This window comes from Xiphophorus couchianus, chromosome 17, assembly GCF_001444195.1.
Source record: "Xiphophorus couchianus chromosome 17, X_couchianus-1.0, whole genome shotgun sequence".
Lineage (NCBI taxonomy): Eukaryota > Metazoa > Chordata > Actinopteri > Cyprinodontiformes > Poeciliidae > Xiphophorus > Xiphophorus couchianus.
Genome location: NC_040244.1, coordinates 5,281,597 through 5,302,064, shown reverse-complemented (window position 1 = coordinate 5,302,064; position 20,468 = coordinate 5,281,597). Strand labels below are relative to the sequence as shown.

The window sequence follows — 20,468 nt, the reverse complement described above, 5'->3', positions numbered from 1 at the left end:
CCCGTTTGACTGACATAAATGTAAAGGTTCCCAAGCTAATTATATTAAAGCTTCTGGTATATTATGGATCTTCAACCCACATCAATGGGAAAATGTCCGTTTCTGTCCACAAAGCTTGAACTATTCACTGGGAGGTCACTTCCACTCTAGATGTCAGGACTTCAACTTCACTTGCTCTTTTGAAATCTGTTATTAACCATTATTTTATTGCGTTTTTACAACAAAGAATTACATTGTTGCATAATGTTACAAATTAAATTGTCTCCTAAATACTGATTTAAGATGGCATGACCCCGCTAGGTCACCTCAGATATTAGCGAGGCTAAATGTAAGATACATTTTTCACCTCATGAAATATTAATTATATTAAACAGATTAAAAAACACAAAAGTATTGTTGTTACCAGAGTTTCTTTATATAAAAACGTCATATTAGTACAAAAAAAACAGAAAAGCAACTCATAGGTGTGAGAGTTTTATGCGCAAATATCATATCTGTGCATAAAAAAGGCTCCAAAAATCACACAAAACTTCTTGACTAAGCTACAAACAATTCTACACATTTTTATTCCAGAGATGGAAATAAATCAAAAGCACCAACGTTCAGATGTTTTGGAGAATGTACTTGAGCCGTCAAGCTGAAGGCTTTTGTTTGTTTATTTTAAGCAAAGTGAAGTCTGTCCACGTATATGAAAAGAGAAAAAAAGGGGACACAAAAAGATGGGTTCACATCCAAGATGATGTGTCTCCAAAACAAGGCTCATTTTGGATTCAGAGAAGAGGGCTGATACAAACCATTCCTGTCTGTTTTGGAGCACCGTTCAGTGCTCTTTGTGATCCCCGTCCTCCTCAAGCCTCCTGATCTCTCCCTTCAGGTGATTGATGTTTTCTCTGCTGGCTTTCAGCCTATCTTTAAGCTCAGTGATTTCTTGGCTCGTTCTTTTCTTTGCTGCTTCCAATTTCTCCTTTGTCCTTTGTTCCAGTTCGCCAACTAGGAAAACAAACAAAAACCACGCTCAGAAAGGCAAAGACTGCTGCAATGTGAAGTAGACTTTCCCCTTCACTTTCCTCTGGAAACTGCGATCATAAGGCTAAACAACAACACTAACAACATGTCAGCACATACACTCTGTCTCGTGCTTATAAGCTCCCAGGGTGAGTTGTCTGGATGTGGTCAGCAACTGTTGCATCATGGCTGTTGGATCCTGAAAAATCTGCAATTCACATAGTGTAAAATAATAATAATTGATAAGCAGGAACACAGATATGAATCCAATGATACCCAAGAACATAAGTTGTACCATTTCATCATAGAACTCAGAGACGACCGTTTTCTTCGGCATGGCGCTGGAATCTGATTGGAACAGCTTCAGCAGATGGTACAGAGTAACCTTTGGCAACAAAACAGAAACAGACAAAAATTGACACTTTCAATTTCAAAAAGTTTATACTTTTCACGTCCAAAGTGCAGGATACAAGTGCAGTCACAAGGAATGACAAAAAAAGGATATTAGAAAGGCGGGAGTATAGAAGAATAGTAGGAAAGAAGGAAGGAGGAGCAAGAAGAAAAGTAAGATTTTATTTGGTGGGGTTGCAGGAGATTACTATGGGGGGGAGAGAAGGGATGCAAGTATATATTAACAACCTTTGATAATGATTTATGGAATAAAGTCTAGAAGTAGATATTCTTTCATCCTTTGTGTCCTTGAAATCAGTTTTTGTTCAATTTTAACCAGATTCTGTTTAAGAACCAATGAGCCAAATTAATCCTGGATTTAAAGCTATAAAAAAGTTCAAACAAGTATTTAATATAGCCGTCCTTTTCAAAAATCTTAATGAATCCACGCTTAGTCGACAAGTTCAAACGGGGGTAGAGGGGGAGCTGTAGAGTAAAAGCAAAAATAAAGATGCAATGTGAAACATCTGAGATAAAGCATGCATGAAAACATCCATTTATTAGACATTATATGGTTTTATTTGCCCATTAGAAAAAAAGAGGGAAAAAACCTGGAAAAACAGAACTTTTTTTTCATTCTTCATTTTATAGTTTTTAATATTTATTGAGGCCTGGGAAATGTAAAAAGCAAGTCCCCAAGACTGTTTAGGAACCCTGAGTATGGCTTTATAGTAATTACCTACAAAAAACAACATTTCAACCTCCTGCTTGGATGTGTTACTTACAGGTCTCTCATTAGGGTCAATAAAGAAGATCTTGATGATGATTTCAAACTCTCCCCATCCTGTCTCTGTGATCTCATATGGAGGCTTTGTGACCACTAGAGGAGATAAGAAGGACAACGTTAGCAGACTTGCAGTGCCTTGTAAAAATATGGAAGATCAGGATGCTGAATCAACGTGAAACACCATCCTCTTCTGATACACGGTGGTGGCTTATCATCTTTGTAAAAGGTTCTGTTGTGACCTTTACATAGTGGAAAAAAGTACTGTACAAGTTTTTGACCAAAGAGTTTTAAACTTTGTCTTACCTCTCAAGGGGTTTACATAGCTCTCGTGTAACTTGAACTGGATCTTCTTTACATAGGCAGACATATCCTGGTAGAGTTGAGATCAATAAACTTAATTTTACATGAATAAATACCACTATTTTAGGACATTTCTTTTCTAAAGATCCCACACCTCATTTCTGTAGGGTTTCACATAGACAGACCACTGATGTGTGTGTCCATCCTCCTCTCTCTTCTTTCCAAAGTAACGGGCAACATTTCCAAACACAATCGGCTTCACTATTGTCACTCCCTGCAAGGAAAACACCATAAAAGTTTAGTATGGACAATTTATACAGATCGCTTCTCAAGAACACTGCGAGGGTCAAAAAAGGAACCCAGTGACTATATTTTTATCGAACAGAAAACCCAAACTGTTGATATATCAGATTTGAATTAATCTGAAACATTCTTTATCTTTACCTTAACGCGCCCTCCGGAATCTGGTCCAAATTCAGTCATCTTTTTGAACATAGTATTCCGGGAACAGGTTTTAGATTAGTGTGGGACTCTCTAGACCTTTATTCTACTTAAACTACTCGTTTCCAAACCCATTTGATGGGCCATTTAAGCGTTTAGTGCACATAATATGCAGCAAAACCGCATTCTAGCATAGGCGGAAATGACGCTAGAAACGTGTTCACCTTCCGGTATGAACGGAAGCTGAACATAAAGGTTCCACCACAACGAAAATAAAAAATATATATATAAACGAAAACTGCACAATTTTTAATAATTCATCTCGTTTCTAAATGTAAGACCTGGTTCTACCCAAACAGTCTAGTAAATATATTTGAATTTTCTTGTGCATGCGTAAAAAATTTAATCTTAAAGTACCAGAAATATATATTTTCATAATGTAACATCTTTTTACCCCCACAAAATATACTATATACGATTTAAAAAATAATTTTCTTAACTTTTATCAGTTGGAGATGTTTTAAGTCCTTTAAAGCTTTGATAAAAGATAATGTGCAACCTTACATATTTACCGATCCGGGAAAACTCGTATTAACTCATTTTGTCGCTTATCAAGAAATGTGGTCTATTGAAATCAACAGAAATTTAACACAAGTAATAGTAGTAAAACAACATTTAGGGTTTAAGTTCTAGTTACCTACATTTCTGGCTTTTGAAGTCATTGCTTTGAGTTTTAGGTAAACGATACAGAGGTATGAACTTGTCTTGCATCAGCCCACCACCGATGACTGTTTTCAAACCTAATCTTGCTACATGACCAGATTCTGGTTGAATAATACAAGCTTTAATTTTTTTTCTAAACCAGGAGTTTCAAACTATAGGATAAAATTAAAAAAATTTAAATGTTACTGCCGCGCAAATGAATTTTACCACAAAATCTCTCAGATCGTTAAAAAAAAATCAAAACTTTTCAAATTTTGGTGTCATTTATTGAATGGGAGAAATTTGAAACTCCTTTCAAACTCTGCATATAATTTGCCAAAACCCCCCCCCTAATTTTCTTATATTTGTGGTCACCAATACTTAAAACTACAATTTAGTCCACTATACGTTGCTATATTGTGCTTCAATATTTAAAACTGCAGCAAATGAAACAAAAACATTAAACTGCAACAAATGAAACAAAAACTGAATGCAAAAGAATTTTATTAGTAAAAATCAGCAATGTGAATCTACCAACACTGTGTTCCTATGGCAAATACCTCATCCCAATTAAGTTTCACAATAAATAACCAATAGTATCCCAAACCCTCCCACACTGAACTGTATTATGAGAAAGATCATGTGAAAATCGGAGCTTTTTAATTGCCCACTTATTTCCCAATTCTGTTCTAGGGAGAAAACATGGTTAGTTCAAATAAGACTATTAAATATATACAATAAGTTAAATTTAACTTAAATTGAAAACATTAAAAAGGTTACTTTTCATGTTTTGTTTTGTGTAGTGGTCTTTCTCGAAGCAGCTCCTCCTTACTTCTTCTCCAGGGCAGGCAGACCTGGCAACACTTACCTTTATGCTGTGGAAAAAGGTTGGCACAAAACTGACCAACACTAACCAAAACTCAAAGGAATTTTGTTTTTTTGCTCTTAACATGATTATGTAGATTAAAACCAATTTTAGATTATTTTCTTTAGAAACAATGTAACAGGACAAAAACATAAGCTAATCATATTTGAACAATTTCACTTTAGGATTTTCTGTTTTGATTAAAGTTCCATTGTCATTAAACGATAAAAACATTAACCAAATTTCTGACGCAAGTATAAAAAAAATAAATAAAAATTCTACTTACCGGTTCACTAAAAATCTAATACACCCGTCTCCATTACTATTAACAGAGTTAACAGGGTCATAAGAGAATATGAACATTTGTGAGTACAAAACACAATACAACACACCGACGAAAAACATTCTGCAAGAGCATCATCAGGATACACGTTTGCGCCCAAATTGTCACGAGCAATCTTTCCCCCAGATAACACTTGAAATGTAAGCTCTCAGATTATGTCAAAAATAAAATTAGGGTGAGATGATAACAGTAGGCAATGTCAAGTGGAGATTAAAATTAAATACAACAAAACTATGTTTCCCCCCTCTTATAACATCTGCCTATATGGATATGTGACTTAAGGAAAAACGTACTATATTTTGAGACACGGTTGGAGCAGCTCTAGATTCTTAACATGGATTAGCAATTTTTTTACAATTTTTATTTTATTTTACTTACAATTCAAAAAGTAAATATGTATTGAAACAAATACAGCTATTTTACGTCGCAATTCAAAATTTGGTCTGACAGTGTAAATAAAAACAAAAAAAAGAACTTCTTAAAAGCATTTCCTCAAACGTAAAAAAAAAAAAAGGTATATAAGACAAACTGACAATCACAGTGACACAAATGCAACACAACAGGATGGGTGGTGAAGTGAAAGAGAGGCTGCTGTAAGCAGCAATCAATCCCATTTTCACATTGCGTTTTAAAAACATTTCAGGTGCATGTAATATTGTTCTGATCACAAGTTTACATAAACTCATCATGGGCATTGATGTCAATAATTTAGAGAATTAGCGATACATTTGAAAGCATTTTTCCCACAACGTGAACTGGTTTTAAGGGAAATAACTGGGAGCAAACAACAAATTTCTCCAAAAATTAAGCTATTCACAGCATCAATGGCTTACTTAACCGTAAAGCATGGTGTTGGCAGCATTATGCTACCGAAGTGGTTCACTGTAAGTGGGTGGAATAGATAACCACCTTAAAATCTTTTCACTTTCACACAGACCAAAGCCTAGATGTTTTAGTCAAAATGCTAGTTTCAGATCAAACTTCTTAAACAGCCTTGGTTGGAACACTGTTGAATATTTATATACTATGATTAAAAGCTCCATGACAAGAAATAAACTAATTCAAATGATTTCCAGTAAGAGCTGCTATATACATTTAATCCGAATTATGCCAGCAGCTGATGGATGACTAAAGAATCTGATTTTGTTGTACAAAAAGCTCAGCAAAAAAAAAAAAAAATGCTCAAAAAACATCCAGAAAAAACTCCAAATTAATGACAAGCCATGAAAATGAGAGAATGTAAACATCTCTTCGAACTTGCATTCAACACTAACCAGTTTTTACAACAATGGACTAAAAGAAAACGGGTAATCAATTAATGCAACAATATTGCTCACTATGATGAAAACGTACCACAAACATTTTGTCTTCATCACTTTTGGTAACAACGATCCAGCATAATTACATGTGAAGCAGCGCAGCAAACGGCAGCAGGTTTTTTTTTTTGGATTTACGACGCGATTTCCAAAAATGACCTTAATGCCTCTAGGAGCGTCCATTTTGGTTCACACTGCATCGTCTGTTTACATTCGAAAATACATTCTACTGAAGTCTTACCTTGGAAAAATCCCATCCATTTGAAGAGAAACAAAATGCCAAGGAAAAGGATCACTTACTTGGTGAAATTTGGGATTGTAAAAAAAATAAAAAAATAAAATCAGTGCAAAAATACATTTAATATCAATGAAACAAACATGTAGAGAAATTCACCAGATGAGTGGACCTCAAACATTTTTTTATTACAACACCATCTAGTTTTTCATTCAAAAATCAGACATTTACAAACATACTAACCAGGAAGAAATGAGAATGAGAGAAAGAGAGAAAACGTCAAACACGAACCCTATAAAAACTTGCCTATATTGAATTTACATAGTACAGCGAGCCAAATAAAAACAACAAATGAAAGGAACTTGATGCTTGTCTTCTATTTTAAGGGTCGCACAGGCATTTTATTGTTTCTTTGCCAAAAAAAAAAGAAAGAAAAAAGCATCACACATACTAGTCTTTATGTCAAACAAAACAAAAACAAAAGAACTGCTTGGAAAGTTTTCTTTCATCTTTAGTTATGAATATAGACATTTGGACAAAAGCCTTACATAGATGAGGGTCCTCCATCCACTGCTCTTAGTCAGGCAGACAACAGAGAGAGGGAGATGGGTGAAGGAGGAAAAGAGAGGAGACATGGAGGGGGGTGCAGGAAGAGCTGGTAGTTGTAGTCCTGTCCGGTCATGCAGGGTGATGGTGTACTGAGAGCGTTCCTCCTTTTCCTTCCATCCTTGATCCACGTGAGCTGAAAGGTGTCAAAACGAAGGGTGCAGTTTGGTTTGGAGCCAGCCCAAGAGTAAACACTCCCCCACTCACCAATTAACTTCTACGCTACAGAATATGTCCACCAAGGCTGGGTTCAATTTACCATCACTTTGAGTCGCAGTGCTAGAGTTTACATCAGCACAAAAACAAAAACTGCATTGTGTGGGGACAGATGCTGGACAACGAGGCACAATTTTCTTTAGCAAACTAGGTTTTAGGGGGTTTTTTGCACTCAGCTGATTGTGAATTGCTCCCAACCCCAGCGCATACACAAGAATATCATGCAAATTTCAACAGAGCAGCTTATTTGAAATGTTTCAGCATGAAGACACAGCAGGACACTGAAAGTGTTCCTTCGATAGTCTAATGTAGATAAGCTGGAATAGGAGCTATATTCATGGGCACTACATTTATGGACAGAGAACCTCCAGTTAGACATGCAACATTTTAGACTAACTTTTGGTATTTTGTAAGCGAGCTGACCTTCAGTAAATTCCAAATTCAGGGATGGACATGGAGAAACATGCTACATACAGTTTAAACAGCAAAAACTATACTGGTTTATTAAGGTTTTATTTTATAAACACAGTTGCAGCCAACAATATTGTAAAATTGTTTTATACAAAGGAAGGAAAATAGGATTTAAAAGTGCTACCTTCATACCTTGAGCAAAAAGATTTTAGATTTCATGTAGTTCATGTCATATCACCAAATTTGAATCAGCTTCATTATTATGCTACTGAAAAATGTCCTGCTTAATGTTTCATTACAAAATTACAGCTTTGGGTAGACAGACTAGAAAGCTAAACACTGAAAATGTGGATCTGTGTTTTTCCAACAAAGACACTTCAGAGCTTGACTTTTTCTTTTGACTTCAGTTGTGACAAAATTAGCGTAAAAAGCACCAAAGGACCGCTAAGACAAACAAATAAGCTATCTAGTGAAACAGGCTGTGCAAAACTACAACATTTAATAACTAATAATCTAATAAAAATGACATTCTACCACTTCCAAACAAAACACAGAAAGTTGATAAAGCATCATTTTGTGTGTTTGTGTCACTTGTTGTCAATACCAAGACTAGTGTTTTGTTTAAATAGCAAAAAACAAGAATTATCTCCAGTCCTAAACTAGCACTGAAGCATTTTGGAGGAAAAACAAGACCTGGTTCTTTCAAAAAAATTTGAACATAAAAAAACACATATATAATCACTGACTTTGTAAAACTCTACAATATACATTCTGCCACCAAAATCTGTGAACGTGATATTTAAAAAGGTAGAACCTTTTCTTTTACATGAAACAATGCTGAGATGCTAAAATGTCATGTTTCCCATCAAGATCCATCAAACAGAGCAAATCAAGCAGATGGAAAACTTTATGTCAACACCTGAGCACAACAAAGTGCAGCATGCAAAGAACAGGAAACTTAGAGGCTGTAAATAGTGTCAAACTATTTAGTCAGTATATGCCTGCAATATTACAAGCCCTTCAAGAATGTTACATGAAAAATGAAAAAGTCTTGGCAGAAATATCTAATTTGTTTCAATCCCAGCTTTACCTTTTATGGGTCAAAGATTCAAGTATCTACATTAAAAGGTCATGAGTACACTCTGGTTTCAGATCTTCTATTAATATTAAGGACAAGCAGATGATTCATCCCACAATACTAATTTTATGAGCAATACATCATTTGCTGAATAATTAAAGGTTCATTACAAATTATAGACATGAAACGTGCATCGATTTCTGCTTGTAAATGACAATTAGATCAAAGTCAAACCAGGGTTGAGTGATCTCTCTAAACTCACAACTTTTAATGTTGGTTTGCTTTTTACATTTTACAAACCAGGCCTTTTAACAGGGGGCACAAAACTTTTCAGATCCAGACCATCAACTCATAAATCCACCAGATGTTTCATTTAAATTTAGATCCTGAAGTCAGCATTTAGCACCCCCAAGGTAATATTTTTTATATACAGCAACCCTTCAGGTTTTTAACAGAATATTGAATCTACAGCAGAGGTCTGCAACCTATACAAACCAAATACATTTCTTTCCTTACTCCACAGACCAGTTTAGACTCGCAAAACCAATTGTTAAGCATTTAAATGTAGGTTTTAATAAACCCATGTGTTTACTCAAAGGGTTTGGGGACCACTGCCACATGTGAATAACTGAACCTCATCAATACGTGAAACCCTTTCTAAAATGCCTAGAAATGCCTACTTAATTGTTGAAACAGCAGATGTACATTAATATATGTGAAGTGGAAACCATCTTAACACTGCCACAGAAGCTGATGGTGCGTTCACACCAAATGCGTCTGATGCTTCCAGTTCGAAGGGTGTGCACTTTTGGTGCTTTCCCACCAGACGAGTTTTGAGCATCTGACGCGTCTGGTTTACATTCAAAGTCTATCTGGAGCATTGGTTGCACTAGACCCAACAAACGGTCCAAACAGTTCAAATTGTGCTGCACTAGATGGCCCTCGACATGCCTCCACATAAACTGTGGATGTAAACCAGACACGCCTAACGCTCAATGTGTGTTTGGTTTGTGAACGCACCGTAACATTCATGGTTGTCCTCATTTCTTTTCCTGGAGGTCACAGCCAGGAAAAGACGTGCTGCTCCTGGAATGGCTGCTTGAAAATGCCAACTATGTCTAGTAGCTCTATGCCAAAGTAATCCTGCTTCCTAAGCTAAAATTTATTTAGAGGTATGTTTGGAGTATTAAAATAGGCAGCAATATGCATTAGTTTGTTTTTCCCCCAGAGGAGCCTCAAGTATTTGGTGTTTTTAGCTTTTCACAGGTGGTTGTGGTCCTTAACCCCTGTGAACGCCAGCAGCCACTGTGGAAGGTTTGTACATTGCAGACCCCTGATCTAGAGTCCAGAAAGCATTTGGATTTAAAACATATGAACTTGGTCTAATCAATAATATGAAGACATTGCAAACTTCTACAAACTTTCTTTGCCTGCGTTTTTAAAATCACTTTAGTGTGATGACAGAAACAATCAAAGACCAGATTTTCTTGAAAAAGGGTTTCTTTTAACTCTGATCTGCTACTCCTTGTAAATGTGTACATTCCCCATAGACCCCATGGACCTTATTTTGTTACTGCAAGTTGGTTCCAACCTTTATTTTTAAAGTGTTTGACTCTGGTTTGACATGATCAAATTGCTTCTTTGTCAAAGGACATTGAAGATGCCTCTTCAATAATTATACTGGCAAAGTGTCTTAAGGCATTGCAAAGCAAGAAACTTTGAGAAACACTTAGTTCACGATTTTGAACACCAACAGTGAAAAGCATACTTTGACAACAGATGGCCAAACCATAACAGGCATAACTACATATATAACACGACTGACTCTTTTCCTGAAATATTACATGGAAGGGTGTGGAGCAATGGAACATGGGGCATATTTGGACATGGTGTTTTGCCCATTTCCAAAGTAATGAAGTAGTTCTCAAACTTTACTCAAATGCATTTTATTGTCCACACATTCAATATCAGGCGTTGTGTCCACTGGGTACCTTTTCATTTTTTGTGGCAACATGCGTCAGAAAATCCTGGTGCAGTTAACAAGGCTTCTAAACTTAATTGTTGCCACTCCATATATAATAAAAAAAGAAAATTTAAATGATTTGTATCTTAAACAGGGTTCCCAATGTACACAAAGTACTTTTATGTGAAATAATCAAATAATGCATAATTTAAGGACACGTACTTTGAATACAAAGTTGTTTGACTTACTAAGACCTGAGATTCAGCACAAGTCTACACTAAAAAGGACATTGCAGTAAAATGGTTACCAAGAGACATTATGTTGGGCTTTGCCTGCTTCCAAAGTTCAGCAAAACCAAAATGTAAACGACCCTGCTTAATATTTCATGGCATACAACAGAGACACTAATAAAAAGGCAATAGTATATATTAAATACACAATGCATAATTCCTCACTACAAGTGCATTTGACTTCAGTGACTCGGAGAGCTGGGTAACCATAAATGTTCCTACTGATCTCTGATCATTATTAAATTGAGATCCAAATTGTTCTGACATTAAACAAAGCAGCAGCACACCACAAACAACATTTCAACTACAGCAAAGATATACACAAGGTAGCATGTTATTTAACATGCAAATGGTGCCTTGGTAGACAGTACCAACCAATAACAATTACAACATGGGTGACACTAACCAGAAAGTGACCCAGAAAGACTAAGAGTAGCCTCAACATGTTACAGATTAATTTGAGAAGCAAAACACCAACAATGTATCGTAAAAAATTACTTAGAGAAGTTGGTGACAAAGAATAATTAGATCACTTCAATTAGTATAACATGACCAAAATGACAGCACAACATACCATGCTGGGACACAACCTGGATAATTTATTTCAGACTGTAAACAAGGGATGGGCACTGATTACTGAAGCTATCGTAATTACATTGGGCTTTAACAACAAAATGTTGTACGATATTTCCATCTCGTTTTACACACCCTGACTGTAGTGTTTTGCTGTTACCACAAGAGGGCGATACATCAGCTTAAAGTAGAGTGGGTGTTTAGAGCTTTCAAAATGGCTTTTATTATCTCAACGGTTTCATTTCAAATCTTACTTTGTATTTTTACTGATTTTATACTAACTTGTGGCTGCAAAATGTTAGGAAAACAGGAAGCCGTAACAGACCTCGTTCAGTGACAAATACTGCATCCTAAGTGAGCAATGGAGTGTTACAGTAGATCCTTCCTCCCATCACAATCACTGTTCCCAACAAACTATCAAACTATTAGTGTTTACATCCCTCTTGGTATTTCCACTGTTTGCACAGTTTTATTGTCATTTATTGTAAATGTCTGTTTTTAATGCAAAAACATCCATTGTCATTTTGTACATTTTTAAATTATGCTACTCAGTTGTGCAATCTTTTGCATCTGAATACACAATTATTATTAACTGCACAGCGTGTCATGATGTAATTTTGTGCTCACTGTACAGTCTGTTATACTTAATTGTGTTTTTATATATTCTAATCTTTGTGTGACCCTACATATTTCTATGGATAAAGCAATAATTTTATTTACCCAAAGTCTATCATAATTATTATCCTGTGACTTTTCCTGTTAGCTAGGATCTTGATCACTGAGATCTATATCCAATACTGGATTATAAGTTTTTCTCCTAAAACAATTTGCCATACTACAGATATTTGAAATGCCCATCCCTACTATAAAGTATGACCAATATTATATATTTTTTAGATTATTATTTAAAATCTTAAAACATTTACATAACTGTGACATTTAATTTAGCTAACTCATCTCATTTTACATAAGTCTGACACTAAAATACCTGGAGCAACCAGGTATTTCACACCAACATACATGGCAGATTAAATCAGGAAAGACAAGAACGTGAAAATCTTTCATGTCTCAACTTCACCTCAAAGTTTTACAATGAGGTTCAATTCAACTGTTTGCAGTCAACATGCAAACAGTTGAATGCTAATATTGTTTGGAGTCTTAACATTTGTATATACATTTAACCTAATAAAATGGCAAAACGTCACATTATTACAGATCTACATTAATAAAATGCTTTTCTGCCAATAACCTGCATTTTACTTTCACTTGACTCAATAAAACAAATCAGGTTAAAAGCAGATTCTGCAATAGATATTGTGAGAACAAATGGGACATCAAATGTGTGGCATTAAATGACACCAAATACCAACAGTCAAAGGCAGCTGTAAATTCACACAAGTATGTCTAATTTCAAACAACCTTCACATTCAAGCCAAAAAGTTGCTCCACATTTGATCTAAGCTCACAGCTGTTGGTAAAACACAAAACTCAGCTGTTTAATATTCCTAATCATTGTCAACACAGCACAATCAGAATAAACCAATTCTTAAGAGGTACCGCGTTATGTCATCCCTTCAACAGAGGAGTGCACAGATGATGCCCAGAATACTGTTCAGCTGTAAAAACTACCCAGAAAAAAATGAAATATATATATAAATAAAAGGATCAGTGAACTTTGTGATTTACCAACTTCTGAAGCCCAAAAGTAACAAATACATCCAACACTGAATTTCCAGTGACTGCTAGCGTTTCTGTAACTTCACAAATACAAATCCCAACCCTGTTCCAGTTCACGCGTTGCATAGCAAACATTGACTATCGCATAAAATAAAAGCTGTGCATCTTCCAACAAACAATCACTGAATCAGGAGCTTCATGGCTGAAGGACATCAAACTTGCAAAAGCAGAACAGGCTTGAAGCTCACTGATCAGTTTTAGACACAGCTGGTGTTGAAATGTTAGTCTATAATAAGGCTAAACAATAAAAGCTAAAAACGTATCATTAAGCTTTGGGACTTTCAGCTTTTGTAAATGTACCATTACATATATAATCCCAGACAATGTACACAACATGTGCAACGGCTCACATTGTAAAACAAAACGGTAACTCACCTTTCCACCTACCTGAATCCATAAGGCTCAGTTTTCAAAGCCCTTTCCTTGCTCACTTAACACTTTCTTTACCCAATGGTTTCTCATTTATATCATAACGTAAAATGTCATACTGCAATTTAGATGGAGTTTAATAATCAAAGAACTGAGCAAAGGAAAAGGCTTCATATTTCTGTTATTTTCCTCTTCCAACTGTTTGGTTCAGATCCAATTAAAATGGCTACACAGCACCAAGCTGTACCCACCTGCCCTGACATCTAGCGGTGCCGGTACTCCCTCTCCCTCTCTCGTTCACGATCTCTGTCCCGGTCCCTCTCACGGTGGCGGTCGCGCTCCCGGCTGCGCTCTCGGTAATAATCCTCGTGCCGGTCTCGACTGCGGGATTTGTGTCGCCGGCTCTTTTCTCTGGAGCGGCTGTGGTCGCGTTCTCGGGAGCGTTCTCTTCTGGCGGAAATGAAATGCTTGTCGACTCAACATTTTAAAGGTAAAACCTTCTTTTTCTTTAGCTTTGTTCTTACCTAGATACAGAGCCGTAGCTCTTCGACTCTATGCCATGGAGACAGTCCTGCAGGGAACTGATGAGGACTTTGCAGCGGTCGTCTGCAGAAACTTTGGACTGCTTGATCAGACTGATGGCCGTCACCAAAGTCTCTATAGCACTGCCATAATCAGCTGAAGGAGGGAGAGGTATGCATTAAACATGGAATCTGGAAAATGACACATTTACCAGAAGTTGATATGTTGAAATTCATTACTGATGCAAAACCTCAAAAGGGGAAAAAAACCTACAACTTTGTCTGAACTATATTCCTAAGCAGTGACAATTCAATTCCAGTTCACTGTATTAACAAAACATTTTCATTTGTTCTTTCAGCAAATAGCTAAAAGTCCCAATAGGAGTTTTTGGATCCGATGTTTGGAGCCAAGTTCCATTTATTTTCTCTGCATGTCAATAATAAACTTGACCAATTGGATGGACTTTTACTGCACTGACGCCCACATCACACTGATTGATCCGTTGGGATCCTAAAGTTCAGGGTGATTGGTGGAGACACAATGATAGTTAGAGGTAATACTGTTAAAGCAATATTTACTGTAATAATGTAAATTCTGCATCACTTTCCCTTGCCTTCAATTTGATTGGTCAACATGAAAAGAAAATGACTTCTGGCCTGGATACAATGCATGCCAACCAAAAAAGTGGAGCAAACAAAGAGGGGTTTGTGTAAAGTTGTGATGAAACTAAATCTTCAAGCGTGACAAAGGCTTTTGATTCTGATCACCAGTGTTAGGAGATTTTTTAATATATGACAAATGCACTGTGAAAACACATCTATTGTCTGAATTTTCTCTTGCTATTGATGGCTTCTTCGTTACCTGCGCTGGCATCAGACACGGCCCTGGAAATGGCGCTGGAGGAGATGGCTCTGTTCCTGTTCATGATCTCTTCAAACTCGGCCTCATTCAAAGGGCCCCGTGATGACTCCATGTCTCTACAAAGAGCCAATTAGGAGATCAGTCACCAATGCAGCCAATAACAGACAGTTTTGGGTTTTTTTTCTTGGCATGACTTCCATTAGCCTTACCCTCGTCCAGGACCGTAATCTCTAGAATCATATGGCGGCGGCCGTCCGTACAGGTCGTTTGGCCCTGGGGGGCCTCGGCTGTCGTTGGGGGGCATGTTGTTCCCTCCAGGCGGAGGGAAGAAGGCGGGGTTCACATGAGGAGCTGGTGGTGGCCCACCTGGAAGAGGGCCTGGCAAGTGTGGGGGTGGAGCCAAAGCCAACGGGGGTCCAATAGGGCCTGGAGGCCGAGGAGGAAAGGGTCCTGGGGGAGGAGGGCCCTGATGAGGCGGTGGAGGACCAGGAGGGGGGACGTAACCTGCAGGTGGGGGGCCTGGAGGGAGAGGTCCAAGCAGTGGCTGACCGAACTGAGCAGGGAAGAGAACAGGTGGGGGAGGCCTGTCGCCACGATTCGGGGGGCCTGGCAGAGGAGGAGGAAGGCCTTGGCCAGGAGGTGGAGGACCTGGAGGCCCTGGGGGGCCAGGAGGGCCCGGAGGAGGACGAGGAGGTCCCTGAATCCCACCTATAATGAATAACAAGGAGAAGAAGAAGAGATGTACTTAAAACAAACTGCTTAACCTCTGGCTACAGCACAGCCAAACAGCTCTCATCTGGAGAAATAAGCATGTTGTTAAAATTTCTGGAGGTCTTTCCTACATCAGAACACAAAATGGGAAAACAACAAACAGCAGAAAGTACATTAAAACTCTAATAAAAACATCTTAGGAGAGCTTTATTTTCTTAGCATCTTTCAAATGTTAAGATGCCGATTGGGTGAGAACGCAAAGCAGAGACAAATGACAGACAGATGAAAGCAAGCTGGTGCTTCATATAATTAATATCCTGAAAATACAATTTAATGGACAATGGTTCTTCTGATGACATTGGAGGAACCATTTCTGGAATACTTAAACTTTGCTTAAAGGCTTCTTATATTTGATAACATGTGCCTTACAAAAGTACTAATAGCATGTACACTTCCTCAATGTGTTACGACACAACCACAAACTTCAATGCATTATGCGAAGCGGAAAGACAATTTTTCTTTTCTCCTCAAAATAAAGACATTTAAATTTAGCACCAAATGCCTTCGGAAGTCATTTAATTAACAAAACCCATTTTTGGTCGATTAAAGTTTGCAAGGAGAAAAGTAAGAGACGACAAACTTGTGAAAAGAGACACTCTGGTGGTTCTACATACTAGTGTACCATCAGTTTTAAATTTTTTATCTGTGACGAGGCTGGAAACATTTATCCATGTATCCATTTCAGTGCACTTCATAATTAATCATTTATGTTTATCATTCAGACAAAATGGCAGTAAAATACACTGAGGTTTGTAGTTGTAACAAAATGTGACCAAGTTGAAATGATCCAAACACTTTTGTAAGGCACTGGTATGTTGGGAGTGTAGTTGGTAAACTGAACCTTGAATAAGATCATTATCCTGACACAATTTGTACCACAGGTCCATCACCAAGCTTCTAAGTCTTCAGAGAAGAAAGATAACTGATCAAATTATTCGGATCAATCGAGGTGTTTCACCTCTGCTATGCCAGCTCCCGTTCCTGCCCCCCGGCGGGAAGGGATTGAAATTCATTTCCATCAGAGGGCCATCATGGTGGCTAACCAGATCTGGTCTCATTCCCGAGCCTAATGGGGAAGAAAGCAAACCAACCATCACTCTTCCCTTCATAAACTTCTGGCTCCGAACTGAAGGCCTGACGCAGCCCAGTGGGGGAGGGGCAACAGTTAATAAGCAATAGATGAGGCATGTAAAGGATTGCATGGAGAGCAGAAAAAAGCGCTACAATTATGTCTTCTGCTTCTTGCATTATGCAGGCAACACAAGACTTGTGAAGAGCTAAAAGATGCCAAGTTAAGCTTTAAGCAAGCTAGTTAAGAAATGGAACTGGAATCTATCAGCGAGTGAAAGACTGCAGCCAGGAAAGTTGAACTGGAGGCAGAGTGGGACAGACAAAGAACAATCTAAATTAAGAAAAGCACAAACACAATTCTGGCAATACAAATTAAAACTCTAAAACTGTACATGAGTGGCTTTGAGTCCATGCAAGTCTGAGTAATAGTGTGTTTGTTGAGCAGAACCTTGTGATAAAAAACCAACCTAATTAGGCTGAATCTTTTGGACTGACTGCAAAATTTTAGAGTTTTTTCTTTTTTTTTAATAAAAAAACCCCCCTACTTATAGTAAAACACATGTAATAAAGTGTTTTTGACACCCAACACCACCTCTAGTATTTCCCTCAAAATGTGTGGTCAAACCAACCTGGGAAGTGTGGTGGCGGGCCTCCGGGCCCCACAGGGCCGGGGAAGCGGTCATTTCCAGGACCAGGGGGTCCAGGGAACCTGCCTTTGCTGCGGCTGCCCATCGGGAATCCGCCGCGGGAGCCTGAGCCCGGAGGCCCGGCTTTACCTTCCCCAGACATCTGGCCCGACTGGGTACCTGTGCAATCAGAGAAGATAAAAACAAACCGACATATTTCTATTTGCTCGTCCCAATTGACTTTATAAACAAATATAGGATTATTTTACAAACCTAAAACAAATAAAAAAAGTTAAGCAAGATGTGCCAAGAGAGCAGATGGCCAACTTACTTTTACGTGACTGCATCTCAAACTGACTCAGAGATTGTTTATTGCATGGTGTGACGATGGGATTCTGTCCATGGAGCTCCCTCTTGGACAACAGGTCCATTAACTTTCTGGACGATGCCTCTGAACCGACACACACTAGGGCAAACCTGGAACATTTAGAGGAGGACGTGCACTTATACCGCCTGGAAAATTGTTTCTTAAAAGACTGGAGTACAAGACTGTCTTCGATTCTAAAGACATATCTATCCACCAGCAGACACCAACGAGCTCACCCTTTAGACTGGCCATTGGCCCGGTTTTCAAAGAACTTGATCTCAAGAACATCTGAGATGCCTATTGACCGAATAGCTTCTGTCAGGTCTTCGTCTGTTGTCCACTGCGAAACAAAAGACAGCATTGTCAGCATACCAGGGCTCATTCAAAACACAAATCGAACGTTTGGAGGTTCAACACAAATCTGAGCTGTAATAGCTCCTCACCCATGTCAGGTTTCCTATGTACAGGGCAATCCTTTTGCCTGTGTAGGTGTAAACCACATTGGGCGGGGCGCTCTTCCCCCCTTCGGAGCCCCCCGGGGCGGGGAGCGAGTCCAGGTAGTCGCGGTCTTCCGGAGCATCTCCGTTATTGGCTGAGGGGGATATTACGTCATCGTACAAATCGATCTGCTCATGAGGGGGGTACTCCGGTTCCTGTCATAAAACATCATTAGATGAATATAAACATGTTTAGCAATTAAGCCGTTCCAGCTCAAACTTAAAACACTCAATTTACAGAAATCACAAAAGCCACATTTTCTGGCAGCAAATTAATTACTTTAGAATGAAATATTGTTATAATCAGGCTGAAAACATTCCCAAGGTGGGGCATAGATCAATCTATAGTGGGCATAAAATGTCCAATGAAGGATGACTACTTTTAACCAAATACATCTGACCTAAACAGAAAAAGAGCGAATATACAGTTTTGTTTTTTTCCCCATTCATTTATTTCTCCAAGATCTCAAACTTGGAAAGAAGCAATTGTTCATCCCGAAATGAATTGGGTCAATCTCCTGCAACTTTTAGATGAGTTTCTACATCAACACAGCCGAATCACATAATTGGGCCATTAACAGCACAGAATGAGGGCTAATTCTGTCATTTAATTCAGGTGTGCTGGAATCCACATGCTGCTAGATAATGGCCTCCAAAGGCCGGAGTCCTTTAAAAAAAAATAATAATAAAAAATCAGCAACTAGAATAAAAATGTTAAGAGAACACAAAACCTCACTGTATTAATATCTAAAAAAATTATTCTCATAAGAAAAATTGGGGTTAAATAGTCAAAAATGTCCTATTATTTAGTTTTAAACCGCGTAAATGCACAGCTGACATCCGTGTATCTAATTCACACAATGGCTAACATTAGTTTGGCTAATTCGCAGAAAACACGCGGTTTTGAAAACATTTCTTTCGACAGACAAACATTTTTGTAGATAACCCATATCTGCAAATGACTGACTTCCTAGATAAAACTAATGGTGTCTCTTCAAGCACCACAGAAGAAGTAAACAAAAGGGGCGTGTGTGTATAAAATGAAACATGTAGATATGCTAATAGCACAAAGCTACAGCCAGATGTATTTCCACTCAATTTAAGTCTAGTGTTTTGTAGAATTGTTCACAGAAGAATATATTTATTTAGCTTTAAGTAATAAAGCGCTACTAAACAACTCGCTTGAAAACAGTGCGAAGCTAGCTAAGGAAATTGCGTTTGTTTGGCTCGTCTTAGCTTTAGTCGCGGGAACTATGCCGAGGCCTGATGTGCGCTGCACGACAAAACCAATAATATACACTAAGCTCCAAAGTGTTTATGATAAAACTATAATATTTTGCTGCACATTAATACGTATGCAAAAAGATATATTCAAACCGACCACTTTATATTTGAGATGACGAACTATTGAAGCTGAGCTGCAGGCTTGCAGCATGGCGAAAGAGGCCTAGTTAGGAGGCCTAGCTATTTCGACAATAATTCGACGGGAATATCATCAAAACACCGCCGCCAAACACAAAATATGTCAGGGGACAACGTGTGGTAATTTAGGCCTTAATACCTGGCTAAATTCCTCCTCGACATCGGCGTAGATGTCGATATGATCCACACCGTCCGCCATTTTCCTCCAACTCCGTCCGCCCCGCCGGTGCAGAACAGAAACAATGGACCAGAGAGGGACAACTAGCGCCCCCCAGTGGCCGCCTGAGCCTGAAACAAGGCATGCAAACGGAAAAGGATTCCATCATTCAAAAATCTAAATAAACGAAAAAGTGAGTGAAAATAAAAATAGCTTTTTAAGTCAAGTAATAATAGATTTGTTGTGCCTAATTAATGCGGATAAATGTAAACAAACTTACTTTAAACATAAGGATAATAGCAAAAGGTAATCTCTAAAGTACAACTATAAAAATGGTACTTTGATATGACAAAATTGGATTCAAAAAAAGTGAGAAGACTGTTTAAAAAAATGACAATAATACATTAAAATACACCCTATTTACAGTAGTCTAAAAACTGAATGCCCCAAGTTTAATGGAAAATAAAACGGTATTCATAAGCTATGTTTTATCACCAGTTGCCAATAACGTCTTGGGACATTGTCTCTTTTCACATGAACATTTGCT

General features: G+C 37.9%; 2 protein-coding genes across 6 annotated transcripts; both read right to left on the bottom strand.

The window, feature by feature from the left end:
- Positions 1–391: 391 nt before the first annotated feature.
- On the bottom strand, positions 392–3,169 carry yeats4 (YEATS domain containing 4). Its single transcript, XM_028044311.1, has 7 exons — positions 2,927–3,169; positions 2,637–2,756; positions 2,486–2,552; positions 2,181–2,275; positions 1,301–1,390; positions 1,126–1,213; positions 392–990 (listed from the first exon to the last, which is right to left on the bottom strand). The coding sequence occupies exons 1-7, from the start codon at positions 2,975–2,977 to the stop codon at positions 821–823; spliced, it is 681 nt and encodes a 226-aa protein (XP_027900112.1). The 5' UTR covers positions 2,978–3,169; the 3' UTR covers positions 392–820.
- Positions 3,170–4,112: 943 nt separating this feature from the next.
- On the bottom strand, positions 4,113–20,056 carry cpsf6 (cleavage and polyadenylation specific factor 6). 5 transcript variants are annotated; one of them, XM_028044284.1, is made up of 11 exons: positions 19,904–20,056; positions 18,289–18,498; positions 18,082–18,185; positions 17,810–17,955; positions 17,482–17,667; positions 16,740–16,847; positions 15,220–15,718; positions 15,011–15,126; positions 14,152–14,305; positions 13,879–14,077; positions 4,113–7,126 (listed from the first exon to the last, which is right to left on the bottom strand). In XM_028044284.1, the coding sequence occupies exons 1-10, from the start codon at positions 19,961–19,963 to the stop codon at positions 13,891–13,893; spliced, it is 1,770 nt and encodes a 589-aa protein (XP_027900085.1). In that variant the 5' UTR covers positions 19,964–20,056; the 3' UTR covers positions 4,113–7,126; positions 13,879–13,890. The 5 variants fall into 5 exon arrangements, with proteins under 5 accessions (XP_027900085.1, XP_027900086.1, XP_027900087.1 ...); XM_028044285.1 differs by having other exon boundaries at positions 13,879–14,074; XM_028044286.1 differs by having other exon boundaries at positions 17,482–17,658.
- Positions 20,057–20,468: the final 412 nt, after the last annotated feature.